Below are 14,615 nucleotides of genomic sequence, written 5' to 3' on the forward strand. Positions count from 1 at the left end.
AGGAGTTGAAACATTACCGAACTTGGAACCACGGCGCTACCCGAAGAAGCCATGTTCAGCCACCTATCCTTGAGAAGCTAGTTAAAACAACCAAATTCATGAAGAAGGGAGATTAAAAATAACTTGTTTAATTTTATTTTATGTGCATTAGTGTGAAGGTGTCAGATCCCTTGGAACTGAGGTTACAGACAGTTTTGAGCTGCCGTGCAGGTGCTGGGAATTGAACCCGGGTTAAGAATAGACAGTGCCGTTAACCACTGAGCCATCTCTCCTGCCCCAAAGAAGTTAGATGTATTCTGTGTAGCCACATTGGGAATAGGGGCAGAGAAATCCACTGAGCCCCTCAAGTCACTCCAGGCGTCCCGAAGGGAGGTTAAATGTTTACACAGGGATGTATGAGCAGCTATCCAGCCCTGGACAGAGTGTGATCCCACGCACCTCTGGCCCATCATTGTCTGGCTTCACTCTCATCCTGGAAGGTGGCCTGACAGTTGTTAGAACTGCATGGAATCCTTTTCCAGGAGACAAGGCCCCTTTCAGACTGTGGCCTTTTCCTTGTCCCACTATGAGACTCCCGGGGGACATTCCATCCCTCCACGTCCATTGTTTCCGTGGTCTGATAGTCAAATTGAGGGACATAGTGGCTCATTTTTAGAATATCTTCATTTCTGCCATGCTGCTTCTGTCTCTGCAGTCTGGAGGGGAGCCCAGGAATGACTCCCCATGGGCCCCGGGTTGTCTAGAGTGCTCTAATTATCTGCAGGGCTGCACCCACTTTCTTCCAGGGCTCCTGAGCCTTTCTCTGACTGCACAGGATGTGAAAGACCCGTGAGTCAGCCCCTCTGCCAGTGGCTTCTGATTGGGTTTCCGCTTCTCTGTAGCCAGGCTTTGTGGGCTCCTTCCTGCGTCTGTGTGTCATTTTGAGCTCATGGAGGAGGGGGAGCCACTGGCCTGGTTCAGGCAGCCAGGACTGGGCCGGCTTTAAAGCCTTCCCCTGCCAGTGGCCAGCTGAGATTTCTCATCTGTCACGTGGTCCTGGCCCTGGCTCCTCAGGAATGCTGAGAGACCACATCTGGCTGTGACAGGGCTGCCACCTCCCCCTCCAGCTGCCATTCTCCCACGTGTGCCTTTTCCGCTTAGGTGGGGGTGGGGCCTGGCTCTCAGAGGCTGGCTGAGGCCACTCCGTGGAGTCATTTCCTCTCCCTGCATCGATTGTCCTTATGGTCCTACCTCCCCTCCTGGCCTTGGAGGGTTGTAAGCGGTGGGAGGGGAAGGTTTCTCTTCTTTCTGCCGGCTTCCTGTCCTGGATATGCACCCCCACCCCAGGAGGGATGCCGGAGTCCCGCAGACATACAGAGTGCCTGGTTGTTCTGGGAATTTGTTTGCGGATTCCCCAGGCTGGGGAAACACAGATAAGATTCAGGGCTTAGAGCTTTGGGTGAAGGAAGGGGCCTGAGTGTCGATCATGTAATTCATCCACTCTTCCATTCATCCTTTCATCCATCCATCCACCTATTTATCTTCCTATCCACTCATCTAAGCCATGCATCCATCCCATTCCATTCAAAAAGGATCAGCAAGATGCCTCAGCAGGTAAAGGCAGTTGCCACCAAGCCCAAGTTCAATCCCACATGGTGGAAGGAGAGCACCAACTCCCATTCTATTCAACAACTATCCCACTCCTTACAAAGAAGGGGTATCAAGCCTGGCCCCAGCTGTAGAACCAGATCTCCCTTTGGGGAGATCTTATTTTTAAATCCCTCCTTGCTTCATTTAGCCAGGGCCCAGGGTACTCAGAGCTAGGTGAGGTGGGGGCCCTCACACTCTGGCATAGTAGAGAGGATAGAAGTGGCCTCATTTAGAAGCCCATCATTGTCCCTGGCTTCAGCGGCCTGGATCCCTTCAGAGAGAGAGCGAGAGAGAGAGAGAGAGAGAGAGAGAGAGCTCTGAGCTGTGTAAATGATGTGCGGGCCACCTGGGAGGACACGTCCTGGTCCGAGAGTCTGGCTGCCTTAAATCCATGTCAATCCGAGAGGGAAAAACCATTGTGGAGATTGAAGAGGATGCAGTGGAGAGAAAATGACACTTGGGCCTGCCTGGGAGAAGGCTCCAGGAGGCAGGGGAGGAGAAAAGAAACAGGCTAGCCCTCGCTGGAGGGTAAGCCTGCTTCCTTATCTTTAATGCGGGAGCAGTCCTTGGAGGATTAAGTACACCTGACTCGGGAATACACCATCCTCTCCAGTTCTTGCATCTGTCATACCACACTCAATCTTTTGAGTGTCAGGACAGTGGAGAACCAACCGTCCTTCTGCCATGCAGGTGGCCTCTTGCAGGTGACCCCAGCCACCTTGTCCAGCTCAGAGCCACACCCCGATAGGAGCCTGGGAGACAGAGGCTTTCAGGAAAGCGGATCCAGCAAGCCTTGGCCCAAAGCTTTTAAGTGTGTGGTCTCTCCCGCTGGCAGGTGGTCTTGTGCCTTTCTGGTTCTCTATTCCTGCTGATTGCAGGTCCCCTCCCTGGCCAAGGCTCCCTTTGTGGGCAGCCTTGGATAGGACCTGGATGGTTTCTGGGTAACAGGTGCTGAAACCTCAGCCAGCCCCTCAGTCGACAAGATTTTGGTGAAGATGGGTCCTGGAGAAGATATATCACCTGTCTGTCCCTTGATAACCCAGGCAGCCAGCAGCTGAAGGGCAGAGATTTTTTGTACTGTTAAACAGCTGCTGCCCACAGTCAGGTTCTGTCCTTCATCTCCTGGGGGCCAGAGAGCCAGTTGCAAGCTACTCCAGCTTTGGAAATAAAAAGGACATGAAATCATTTGTGCAAACCAATCCTTGGGGTGCAGCCTGGGAAACATGATGGAAGTGGGTTCAGGGCATAGGGTGGGAGGAAGGGGGATCAGGAGGTTGAGGCCCTGAACAGTGTCGATATACAGAGTGTGATCTGCAGGCTGGCACCACCCCGGAGCTGTCTGCCTCATGCAGACTTGTTGAGTTGGGTTTTGTGTGGGGACAAGATGGTCAGGATTTGCCTGCAGGATCTAGGCTGGATGGGGCTTGGGTCCCAGCTCCTTATCCAAAACTACTTTGCTGTGTGACTTTAGAAAAGTGGCATCATATCCCTGCAAAGTATTTTTGATTAAAAACCCGAGAGAATCAGTAATTCACATGAAAGCCGATGTGTGTATTCGGGAATGACTCTTGTATGTGAGGCCCGGACAACATCTGCCAACAAATAGCTGCTGTTACTGTCTGGAGATCCAAACATGCCTGGGTTGATGCTGGGTGAGCCTGACCTCTGGCTGGCTGGATGATTGGAGGAAAGCTTAGGGTTCGCTGTATTCCAGTGGTGTCTGGGGGGGCCAGTCATATGCCGTCCTCTCTCCTTCAAGTTTTGCTTGCTTGCTCCCATTGTTGGCGTGAGAGGGCCTGACCCCAGAAGCCGGGCTGCTGCCAGTACCACACTCTGACTCTCCCTTGTGCCTGCTCTGCCCTCCTCCATCAGATCAGTGTGGCCAGGAGTGGTGAGTCAGCGTGGACCTGTGTCCTGGGCCCTCACCTCCCTTGAGGGAAGCCCCAAATGCCCTGTGCTGCTAGCAGGGGTGAGTGTAGCCTGGCACCCTTGCCCTGCACGATGGCTTTACCCTCCTCAATGAGAGATGGCTCGGCTTTGGGTTCAACTTCATCCCCGACATGCTGTGTAACCTTGAGCAAATGTAGCATAGGTCTCAGTTTGCCTATCTGTTTGGGGGTGTAGGGGAAGTCATCTAGGGAGATGGTCCCATTCATGTGAGGCCCTGAGGCCCCCTCTGTGTCCCTGTGCTCTGTAGCTCCAGACTCAGCTCAGGGAAGATATGGGCCCTGCTATGTAACTGGTTAAGACGGAAGTGGACCCATGTCCCCTGGGAGCCTGGCAGGACAGGCTTGTATGGCAAGAGGAGGAATTTTCCTCTGTGTGTGCAAACAGTATCCATTTTCTCTTGTTTCCAAAAGCTGATGATGTAACCAGCCCTTCATCCAGTCCTCCCTTCTGTCCTATTTTTAGCCTGGCCCCACAACATCTTAAAAGACTTCAGACCTCCTTGCTCAGCGACCATGTAGGGAGGGTAGCATGGAGTGAAGAAAGACAGAAGCCTGTCTGTTTGTCCCAAGGTGGAGGAGGGCAGGCAGCGGCTGCCAGCTCCTCTGGTCAGGGAGGGATTTTAGTGGGGGTGCTCGGCTTTGGAGCCGGAGTCCTGGCTCCCCCTGTTCTTACCACATGCTGGTGAGAGGCTCTCAGCCATGCTTTGTTTATGTGCTGGAACATGGGGGTAATGGTGACATCCATCCCACACAGCGATGCAGGCCTGAGCTGCATCGTGTAAGCCTCCCGAGAGGGGAGCTGTTGCCTTTGCTAGTGTCCCCCTGGATTGTCACAGCTCCCTGGAGCTGCTCCTCTCCATTGCACGGTTAATTTTGGGGTATACCCCAAATCATGCATGCTTAGCTCCTGTCTTTTCTTCTTCAGCACCAACCAGTGGGTTTGTAATTGAGATAGTATGCACAGAGTTTAGTGTCTGGCATACAAGAGACACTGGAGCAGGGTGGGCTGAACCTACCTGCGCCCATGGATAAGGTGTGTGCCTTTGGGCAGAATATATAACCACCGAGCGCAGTCCCCACATCTGCTAAGACTCTAGCACCTGCACAGGCAATTTGTGTGGCCTGTAGGGTGCGCTGCAGAACTCCCGGTTTAGCATGGCAAGCTGGCTTTTTCCCTGGGTACAAAGAGCCCTAAAGACTGGCTTTGATATTCTACCGTGCAGCAACAGCAGGACCAGCACCTGTATAACCCTTCACAGTTTGCATGGAAGAGGCATGTGTCTTCATAGCACCATGCTTATTCTGCAAAGGTGGCATTTGCCACCACCTAGCCTTGTGTCAGCACCAGTCCACTGTCTTGTTGCTCCTCCTACCTCCAGGCTGGCAGTTCCTGGAGGGCAGAGGGATTTCCCTCTAAGCATCTTTCTTGCCTCGAGTGGATGATGAGGGTGGGACCTGGGGGGCTGGCTGGAGGAGGTCCTCTGACCGTTTGTCCTTCTTGGCTGTTGCAGATGGGAGGAAGAGCTGGCCAAGTGTATGAACCTTCAGACCATGGTGGACACGCTGCAGGAGGTAAGAATTGGCAGAGTCCCCGGCCGGAGAGATTGGTAGGTTAGCTGTGGTGCCCTGACAGGAGAAGCCAGGCAGAGAGGCCCAGCCTAGCCTCTGTCCCTGATCACCCTGCCGACTCGGCCAAGCATCACAGGGCAGAAGAGCTCAGGACTTGGGAAGCCCGGGTCTTACTGGATGACTGGGGCCAGCTGCTTCCCTCTCCTGCCTCTCCACTCCCCCCGTGCCGCTTGGGCTAGGTGGTCTTCAGGTGCCTTTGACCTTCCAACTGCAAGTTCCTCAAGTTAGGACTGATGTCTTGGTGAGAGCTGTGGACACACCACCTCCGCTCTGTGGCTGACCTGAGAAGATTCCCCTCGTTGCTCCCCTGGGCTATGCTGCTTTGGGGACTGCACCCCTACAATATGGGGAACCCTAAGCAGCACACCTCATCCTCAGCCTCTTTTCCTTTCTTCCCCTGTCACTGGTCAAGACCAGCAGCACTATGAAAAAACAATGCAGATTTATTTATTTATTTATTTATTTTTCTTTTCAGCTGGGTGTGGTGGCTCACACCTGTAATTCCTTGGGAGATGGAGGCAGGAGGATGAGGAATTCAAGGTCAGCCTGGATGGCACAGTTCCAGGCAGCTTGGGTTTTCCTGAGACCCTGATTCAACAAAACAAAACAACCTGTTTTTTGGGTTTTTGTTTTTTGTTTTTCAAGACAGAGTTTCTCTGTGTAGCCTTGGGTATACTGGACTTGCTTTGTAGATCAGGCTGGCCTCTGCCTTCCAGAGTGCTGGGATCACAGTCTTGTGCCATTGGCTCAGCTAACGGAGGTGTGTCTCAGTGGCTGAGTGATTTGTGTATCTTATGCACAGCTCCAGGTTTGACCTCTAACACTGAGAAAAAAAAATTAAATATTAGAATCATTAATTCTAGAATTAATAATTAAAAATCAAAATCACTTTCTGACAGTTAAAGTGTTTTCTAAGAATGGGAGAGATAAAGCTCAGCTGGTAGAATGCTCACCTAGCATGCACAAAGCTGGGTTATTATCGTAAACAGGGTGTGATGGACACCAGTAACCCCAGCATTTGAGATGTGGAGATCAGAAGATCAGCTGAAGGCTGAGCCAGGTGTGCGGTGGTCTTTAATCCTAGCACTTGGGAGACAGAGGCAGGCTGATCTTCGAGGTTGAGGCCAGCCTGATCTGCAGAGCAAGTTTCAACACACCCAGGGCTACACAGAGTGACCCTTTCTTGAAAACCAAACAAAAAAATAAGAGCAAAAGCAGTTTAAAGTTATCCTCAGCTACATAGGGAGTTTGGTTTTAAAACAAAACAAACAAACAAAGAACAAAAACAGTATTAGAAAGAGACAAATGTCCTCTTTTTCTATCTTTATTTATGTATGTAATTTATATTATTATGTTCATTGCTGTTTTGCCTGCATATAAGTCTGTGTGAGGTGTCAGATGTCCTGGAACTGGAAGTTACAGACAGGTGTGAGCTGCCATGTGGGTGCTGGGAATTGAACCTGGGCTTTGGAAGAGCAGCCAGTGCTCATAACTGCTCATCAATCCAGCCCCCCTCTTCTTCTTTATAACAAAGCTTTTAAAAAAACATATTCACTGTCAGATATTGGAAACATCCATGAAATCACAAAGGATCAAAATTGTCTGCAGCTTAACCTTCTGGTCTATCAGGTTTTTTTTTTTTTTTTTTTTTTTTAATGTGATCTTCCAGCCTTTTCTGCAGTCAGCATGTCTCAGCGGCTGGGCGGGGCTGAGAGGGACACAGATACTTAGCATAGTTAGGCGTCTCTGTCCAGGGCTCTGGGCCCAGGCGTCCATCTCTCGTCCCTTTAAAGCCTGCCTATCTCCATCCGTCCGCAGGCAGCGCAGGAAGCTGAGGCCATCCAGGAGGAGATGAACGAGAAGATTGAACGGCTCAAGGCTGAGCTGGTGGTGTTCAAAGGGCTCATGAGTGACGTAAGTGATGTGACCGTCACCCCAGGCATCACGACCTCCCTTTACCCATCATGCCAAATGCTTCATTCACTCCGAGGCTCGAGCTCGGCTTGTAGTTACAGTCGTGGCTGGCTGATTTGTTTCGATGAGGGAGGCTTCGGGGGACTAGGCGCCTCCCTGCCCTCCCCACATTGCTTCCCTGTGTTTGAATAGAGTTGCTTTAACCCGCTGCTTAACCCATTGCCCTCCTCGGGCCCCTGACATCTGTATGTGTCGCTCGACTCTCCCCAGCTCGCCCTGTGGCGGCCCCGGTGTCTGCAGAGCACAGGTGACCAAACGGTCTTAGCTGTGCCAACCCAAGAGACTTTGGGGAACCCACCCTCCTGCAGAGTGAACTTGTTAAGTTGGGAATGGCTGGTGTGTGCGTCTTCTTGGCCATCTGGGGCCCATCTGAGCGACCGACCATGGGTGGAAACGGTCATTAGCAGTGGAGGCCTCCTCGGCTCTGGGGCCTGAGTTTCTTGCCATCTTTAGGCAGTGGGCAGTCCACCGTCTGCCAGGAGAGCCCACCGAAGGGAGGAGGAGCTTGAATTTGGTGACTCAATCTGGCTCAGCTCCTGGCTTTCAGGGATGTGCAGTTGAGTCTGGTTGGAAGAAGCTGTGGGGCCCAGGTGGAGGCCACCTCGTTTCCCTTCGCTTGGGTGCAGAGGGCACCCTTGTTCTTTCTGTGTGACCCCTGCTGTCATCTGTGGCAGGAATCGAGAGAGAGAGAGAGAGAGAGAGAGCGAGCTGCCGAGGCAAGCATGCTAAGGGGGACAGTGGGACAGAAAGGTGGGAATAGAAGGGGAATCTGCGTAGTGTGTTTGTGTGTGTGTGCGAGCGCGCTGGGGAGCTAAACCCAAGGCCTGGGGCATATTAGGCAGGTGCTCTCTCACTGAGCAGCACCCCAGCCTTGGAAGGTGCCTTTCAACAGTCAAGATGGTCTTGCTTGTCCTTTGCTCCAGCGTAGCCAACATTGCTTTGTCCTGCGGCCCCGAGGGGGCCCAGCACACACGACCTCACATCTTCCCTCCTGAAGTCCTCGTGTCCCTTCCTGCCCTGAGCAGTGCCGACCGACCTTCCACCCTCAGGAAAGCCTCAGCGCCCTCCCCGACCCCTAGGGTTCTCCCTACTCCTCTGATGGCCCCTCACGCTTGCTCCATCCCTTGCTTATGTAACCCCTGCTGTCCTCCCTGCAGCCCATGACAGACCTGGACACAAAGATCCAAGAAAAGGCCATGAAGGTGGACATGGACATCTGCCGCCGAATCGATATCACGGCTAAGCTGTGCGATGTGGCACAGCAGCGGAACTCGGAAGACGTATCCAAGATCTTCCAGGTGACCAGGGCCGGCCCCCGCTCACTGGTCTCCGCCTCAGGCTCTTAGGGCAGCCCTGACCTCCACCTCACCCTGTCGATTTCTCTTTCCCTCCGCATTTCGCTCACTGCCATCCTGAGAGCCACCTGACCCTCTGACCTCCTCTAGGGAAACACAAACTTGGGGATGTTGTAGTGTAGAGCTGAGGAGGGTGAGGCCTGGGGGACAATAGGACATACCAAGAAAAGACACGGTAGAGCCAGGCTGCAACCCAGATCCCCTGGCCCTCCAGGGTGTGTCCTCGGGCCCGCCCTGTGCCCATGGCCTCTCGTGCAAGCCTCTTTCTCTGAGACCCCCACATTGTTCCCATAGTGAGAGAGCCCTGGCCAGGCGAAGGGGAGTCCTGACAACTGGGCCTCAGGAGTCCCAAAAAGAAGCTATTAGCTTTGCCTAGTTCCCATTCCCCCAAAGTGTCGTCTCTATATATGCACCCCCTACCCCCTAATTTCCCATGCAAGACAGAAGGCAGTCTGTTGGCACCAATGGGCAGTTCTGTAGAGGGACAGGGTGTGGCCTCACCAACGGAGGACGTGCGTCATTCTCAGAAGTTTTGGGTCACGGTTTGGCTTGTGCTTTAGCCCAGGGGCAGTGCAGTGTGTTGTTGCTTTCTGTGTGTGACTCGGGACATAGTTGGGGCCTCCCCCAGCCCTTTCTCCATCTCATGCCTTCTTGCTGCCTCACTGAGGGGAGCTCTGCAGGCTTCGTTTGCTCGGGGCTTGTCTGCTTGGAGCAGAGCTTGGCGAACCCTCCGTGCCTCTGCATGTGAGAGGAAGGTTTCTGGAAGGCATGCAGCTATTTCGACCTTTGTCAGGGTTTCTTGGTCTCTCTGGCTGGCTTTGAGACATCCCAGGTGATGTCCCCTGGGTGCCCTGATCTGGCCTTCTCTGGTTTGAAATCATGGGACTGCTTTTCTGGTGATGGGCGAACTGATCACCAGGCCTCCCAGGGCAGGCTTTGGTCCCCGTGTCTGTGTTCTCTACCCTGCATGCCTCATGCCTCATGCTTCCTGCTAATGCTGCCTGCTTCATAGAGGACCCACGCAGCTCCCTGCGGTGGTGGCTGGCCCCAGCCATACTCCATCCACCCCTCGGGACACTGGTTCCCTTCCGGGCTCACCCCTACTCTTCATCCCAGCCACGCACCTCAGTTACCTTTGTGTCTTCCTTCCCTGTCCAGGTGGTTCCTAAGAAGAAAGACCGCAAGGTGGCTTCGGACGATGACAACTCCGAGCAGGATGGGGAGGTGAATCGGTTCTCAGATGAGGAGGTCAGCTCCATGAACATCACGGATGAGATGAAGCGCATGTTTAACCAGCTGTGAGTGCCCAGGGGGGCCCCGCCAGGGGACAGTACCAGTGGCTGGGCCCAGAAGAGCCCCAGATGGGATGTGTTCTGGAAGAATTTGGGTTCTTCATGTGTGTATGAGTGTGGGTACACAAAAGCCAGAGGGCAATGTTGGGTGTCCACCTTGTTTCTTGGAGTCGGGGTCTCTCCTTGGCTTGGGGCTTCCTGGTTAGTCTAGGCTGGGTGGCCAATGAGCCCCAGGAATCCACCCCTTCTCCCCAGTGCTGGGATTGCAACTGCACAACCACCAGAGCAAGCTGGCCTCGAACTCAGGAAGCCACCTGCCTCTGCCTCCTGAGGGCTAGAATCAAAGGTGTGCGCCTGGCTTGATGCCTGACTTTTTAGCGAGCACTCTGGGGATTGAACTCAGGTCCGCATGCTTACAAGGCAGCACTTTACTCACCAAGCCAGATTTCCAGGCCCAGATTATTATTATTATTTTTTTAATGTATTCATTTGTTTTAAAGTGTTATTTAAAGTCTTTATTTCTGTTGTATGAATGTTTTGCCAGCACGTATGTCTGTTTGCCATGTGTGTGCCTGCTTTCTGTGGTGGTCAAAAAGGAACGTCAGATCCTTTGGAACATGAGTCACGGAAGGCTGTGAGCCACTGTGTGGGTGCTGGGAATCAAACCCAGGTCCTCTCAAAGAGCAGCAAGTGCTCTTTACCACTGAGCCATCTCCCTGGCCCCATTTTATTTTCTTATCTTATGTGCATGAGTGTTTTGCCTATGTGTATGTCTGTGCACCGTGTGTGTGCCTGGTACTTATGGAGGGCAGAAGAGGGCATCAGATCCCCAAGGACTGGAGTTACAGTTATGAGCCAACATGTAGGTTCCCAATCGAACTTGGATCCTCTGGGAAGAGCAGCCAGTGCTCTTAACCATTGAGCCATTCTTTTTTAAATGCTGGATTCTTTATTATCATCAGGGTCATTATTAACCTTTCCAAGGGGGCTCAGCAGTGTGTGACAGAGTTGGGCCTGGGATTACAGCCTGCCACTCATTAGCAGTGATCCCTCATGTGGTAGGCACTGGAGTGTTGACAGGGCTCAGTGTCTAAGTACATTTGTCTGCCTTTAAAGTTGCCTAAGTAAAATAATAATAACAATAATAATAATAATAATAACAACAACAACAACAACAACAATAATAATAATAATAATAATAATTTGATCGCTTCCCCACCCCTATCCTGTTGCTCTAGCTGGTGTTAACGACTGATGCAGTGTTTTTTTTTTCCTCCTTCCCACCTGATATCTCCATGAGCCCAATGCACAGCCTGGTGGTTGCTCTCACCCCCATCCCCACTCCCGGTCCCACCCCCACCCCTAGCCAGTTCTAGTGAGGCCTTTGAAAGTAATCCTGTTTTGTTTTGATCCAAGTCAGTGGCTTGGGCTTCAGACCAAGGCTAAGAGGAGGATTTTCAACTTCCTTCCAAAGTCTTGGGGAGGGGTGGGAGCTCCTTCCGTCTCTGCTCTCATCCATCTTCCTGTCTGTTCTGGCTGGCCATCCCTCAGCGGGGCTTTCCTTCAGAACTCAGACGCTGGAAAGGAAGTGAAGTCAGTAGTAGACTATGTGATGTGCTGATGGGTGGACCCCAGGGGCTCAGAATCGCCTCCTTCTCCAATATCCACCCCCAACCCCCGGCGCTTTTTCTCCTGACTCACGGGCGCCACCTAATGTTCCTACAAGAATTGCTGTTGGGCAAGAGAGCCTGCTTGGATTACCTCTAGGGGGTGCTCTAGGAAGCTTTTTAAACAGAAATCCCTCTGTGTAGCTGCTGTTTGGTCCCCAATTCATACCTTAGTTGAATGATGGAGAGCAGAGCTCTAAAAGAGCCAGGTACGGATGGAGAATGGGGAAGCATAGACACAGGGGAACCTCGGGATGGAAGTCTGAAGACCCTCCTGTGCCACTGATGTGATGTAAACTCAGAGCCCAGCAAGGCATGGTGGCACAAGCCTGTAATCCCCCTCCCCCCCTTTTTTTAAGACACAGTTGCTCTGTGTAGCCCTGACTGGCCTAGCACTTGCTCTGTAGACCAGGCTGACCTGGAGCTCTCAGCGATCTGCCTGCCTCTGCTTCCTGTGTGCTGGGATTAAAGGTGTGTGCCACCACAGCCAGCACATGGCATGATTTTTTTTCTAAGGGGCTCCAGATGGAGCAATCTCACTGGGCAAAAACCATGTGTAGTTAGTCTCTTTCCTCTCCATTCTAGCCAGCAGAAAAGGCTTTAAAGCCACTTGGATTTTTAATTTAAACTCAGTGTTAGCATGTATCCATTTAGAAGGACACCTGGTCTTCTTTGAGTCTGTTTGCTGACCTGTAAAATGGAACCAATAATCATACTACCCTTTAGGTTTGAGGCTGGCCTTAATTGGCTTCAAAAGCTGTAGGGAACCAGAAGGTCTGGGTTTCAGTTCCACCCCTCTTAACACAGCAGGGGTGGTTTGGGGCAAGTGGGTTTCCTTCTGAGCTCTGGTCTCCTCAACTGTGAAATGTGGGAAGTAAGGTTACGTTGCCTTGCTCAAGCTCGGGTGCAGGCGCAGCCATTCTTCTTTGACCACAAGCATGCCTGGAGGGGAGGGGGGAGGAGAGAGAGAGTGAGAAGCTGAGCGAGCGAGTAAGCGAGCGAGTTTTATGCATATGGGTCTTTTGCCTGCATATATGTCTCTGCACCATGTGCATTCAGTGCCTTCAGAAGAGGGTGTTGGGGCCCTGGAACCAGTGTTAACAGACAGTTTTGAGCTGCTGTGTAGGTGCTGGGAACTGATCTCTAGGCCTCTGCAAGAGCAGCAAGTGCTCTTCACTGCTTAGCCATCTCTCCAGCCCTCAGGGGAAACTATGAGACAAGGTTTTATGCTATAGCTCAAGCTGATTGGAACTCACTATATAGCCCAGGCTGGCCTTGAACTTGATCCTCCTGTCTCCCCCTCCTGAATTCTGGGATTATAGACATGCACCACACTGCTCTTGACCTAAAACTAGACTTCCAATTGCACAGACACATTCTGTATTCTGAAAGACTAGAGCTCTTTGTGGATAAGGCAATTGACCCTTTGGCTACCACCATCTTTTCTGAGGTTGCCTGGGGGGGGGGGGCATACTCACTGGGGAAGGCACCCTTTTCTGTCCTCTGTATGAGGCCCAGGAGCCTGGCTTCTGTTCAGTCATGCCTTCTGATGTCACCTATAGGCGGGAGACCTTTGATTTTGATGACGACTGTGACAGCCTGACATGGGAAGAAAATGAAGACACATTGCTGCTATGGGAAGATTTTACTAACTGTAACCCAACCATCGACCTGCAGGGCGAGGTGAGCTCAGGACCTTCCTGCTCTGGGAGTCCCGCTTTCCCATGACCCCTCATCCTTACCCTTCCCATGAAGCCTTGCTCCCCAGCTAAACTGATCCTTCTGTTTTCCTAGCAGGAGGAAAACTTGGGTAACCTGATCCATGAGACTGAATCCTTCTTCAAGACGAGAGACAAGGAGTACCAGGAGACAATAGGCCAGATTGAGGTGAGTGGCTCAAGCCGTAGAATCTGCTGCTGAGCCTCCTGGGGCCTGCACAGCTGAGGGCCTGAGTGATCAAGTGCTCATGGAAATACAGGCTTGCAAAATGGGGCAAGCAAGAGGGCCAGGAGTCAGGAGCCCAGCCCTGCAAATCTGTCCTTATTAAGGTGCTGGTTTCCGAATCAGTGAAGCTGAGCAGTGATTACCACCTCTCCTCAAGAGGCTGAGGCAGGAAAGTGCCAATAACAAGCTTACCAAACTCCTAGCATCATTTGGTGTCACTCAGATATCCACTCTGGTCATCTTTACTTCATCCTCTGCTGTATGGATGGCTACTCATACAGAGGAGGAAATCACGTCCAAAAGAGCCAAGTCACTTGTCCATGGTTGCCCAGTCAGAAAGCAGCATACACAGCAGTGTGCTTGGTCACTGCTATACAAGAGTTAGAGCTCTGCATTAGAGAAGGAGAAGCCCAGAATCCTCCCTCTTCCCTGGAGGAGCAGGTGTCGAGGTATAGGAGAAGGTGCAGAGACGTGAAGAGTTTTCTGTTCCCGTCCATAGCATGCTCCCCAGAGATGCTGAGTACTGGGAAGTCTCCAGTGAGATGGGGCTTAGCTGGACAGACCCCCTCTGGGGTTGCTAAGCAACCATTCCCCCTTTGAGCAGAAGCGTGTCTAAAGAATATTGACTGGTGTGCAGAGAATAAAAAAGGTCGATACCTACAAGGCAGGGCCTGGATGGCGCCACCTCTGAGGGGAGGCAGTGGTAACCTGAGATGAAAGGCCCACCCCCTCATCACCTTTATCTGCCATTGACTCCTTCCAGCTGGAGCTGGCCACAGCCAAGAGCGACATGAACCGACACCTGCATGAATACATGGAGATGTGCAGCATGAAGCGAGGCCTGGATGTGCAGATGGAGACGTGCCGCAGGCTCATCAAAGGCTCCGCAGACAGGTGCGGCCCGTGCTCCCCCAGGGGTCCGTGGTGGGGCCTTAGAGAGAGCTTCTGGGGCTGCATCACGCAGCCTCACTACATTTTCATTTACCTGACCATCTTGGGCTCACCCCGCCCTGCAGGTGATGGATGAGTTATAGTTGGTGAGATCCTCCCATAGCAATGACATGTCTTCATTCTCTTCCCATGACAGGCTGTCACAGCCATCCATCATCCATCCATCCATCCATCCATTCATCCATTATCCATCTATCCATCTGTCATCCATCCATCTATCATCCA

The 14,615-nt window shown here is 52.2% G+C and overlaps 1 protein-coding gene across 2 annotated transcripts in view; it reads left to right on the plus strand.

The window, feature by feature from the left end:
- Iffo2 (intermediate filament family orphan 2) overlaps positions 1–14,615 on the plus strand; it is a 42,821-nt gene that overhangs the window by 22,535 nt on the left and 5,671 nt on the right. The window contains exons 2-8 of one of the 2 annotated variants that reach the window (XM_055611074.1): positions 5,090–5,150; positions 7,026–7,121; positions 8,339–8,479; positions 9,695–9,834; positions 13,058–13,178; positions 13,293–13,382; positions 14,203–14,333. In XM_055611074.1, coding sequence (XP_055467049.1) covers positions 5,090–5,150; positions 7,026–7,121; positions 8,339–8,479; positions 9,695–9,834; positions 13,058–13,178; positions 13,293–13,382; positions 14,203–14,333 — 780 coding nt within the window. Of the gene's footprint in view, positions 1–5,089; positions 5,151–7,025; positions 7,122–8,338; positions 8,480–9,694; positions 9,835–13,057; positions 13,179–13,289; positions 13,383–14,202; positions 14,334–14,615 lie in introns of both variants that reach the window. The other variant, XM_055611075.1, reaches the window with a different exon arrangement.

Source organism: Psammomys obesus, unplaced genomic scaffold (genome assembly GCF_907164565.1).
Source record: "Psammomys obesus unplaced genomic scaffold, mPsaObe1.curated_primary_1811, whole genome shotgun sequence".
NCBI classification, from domain to species: Eukaryota; Metazoa; Chordata; class Mammalia; order Rodentia; family Muridae; genus Psammomys; species Psammomys obesus.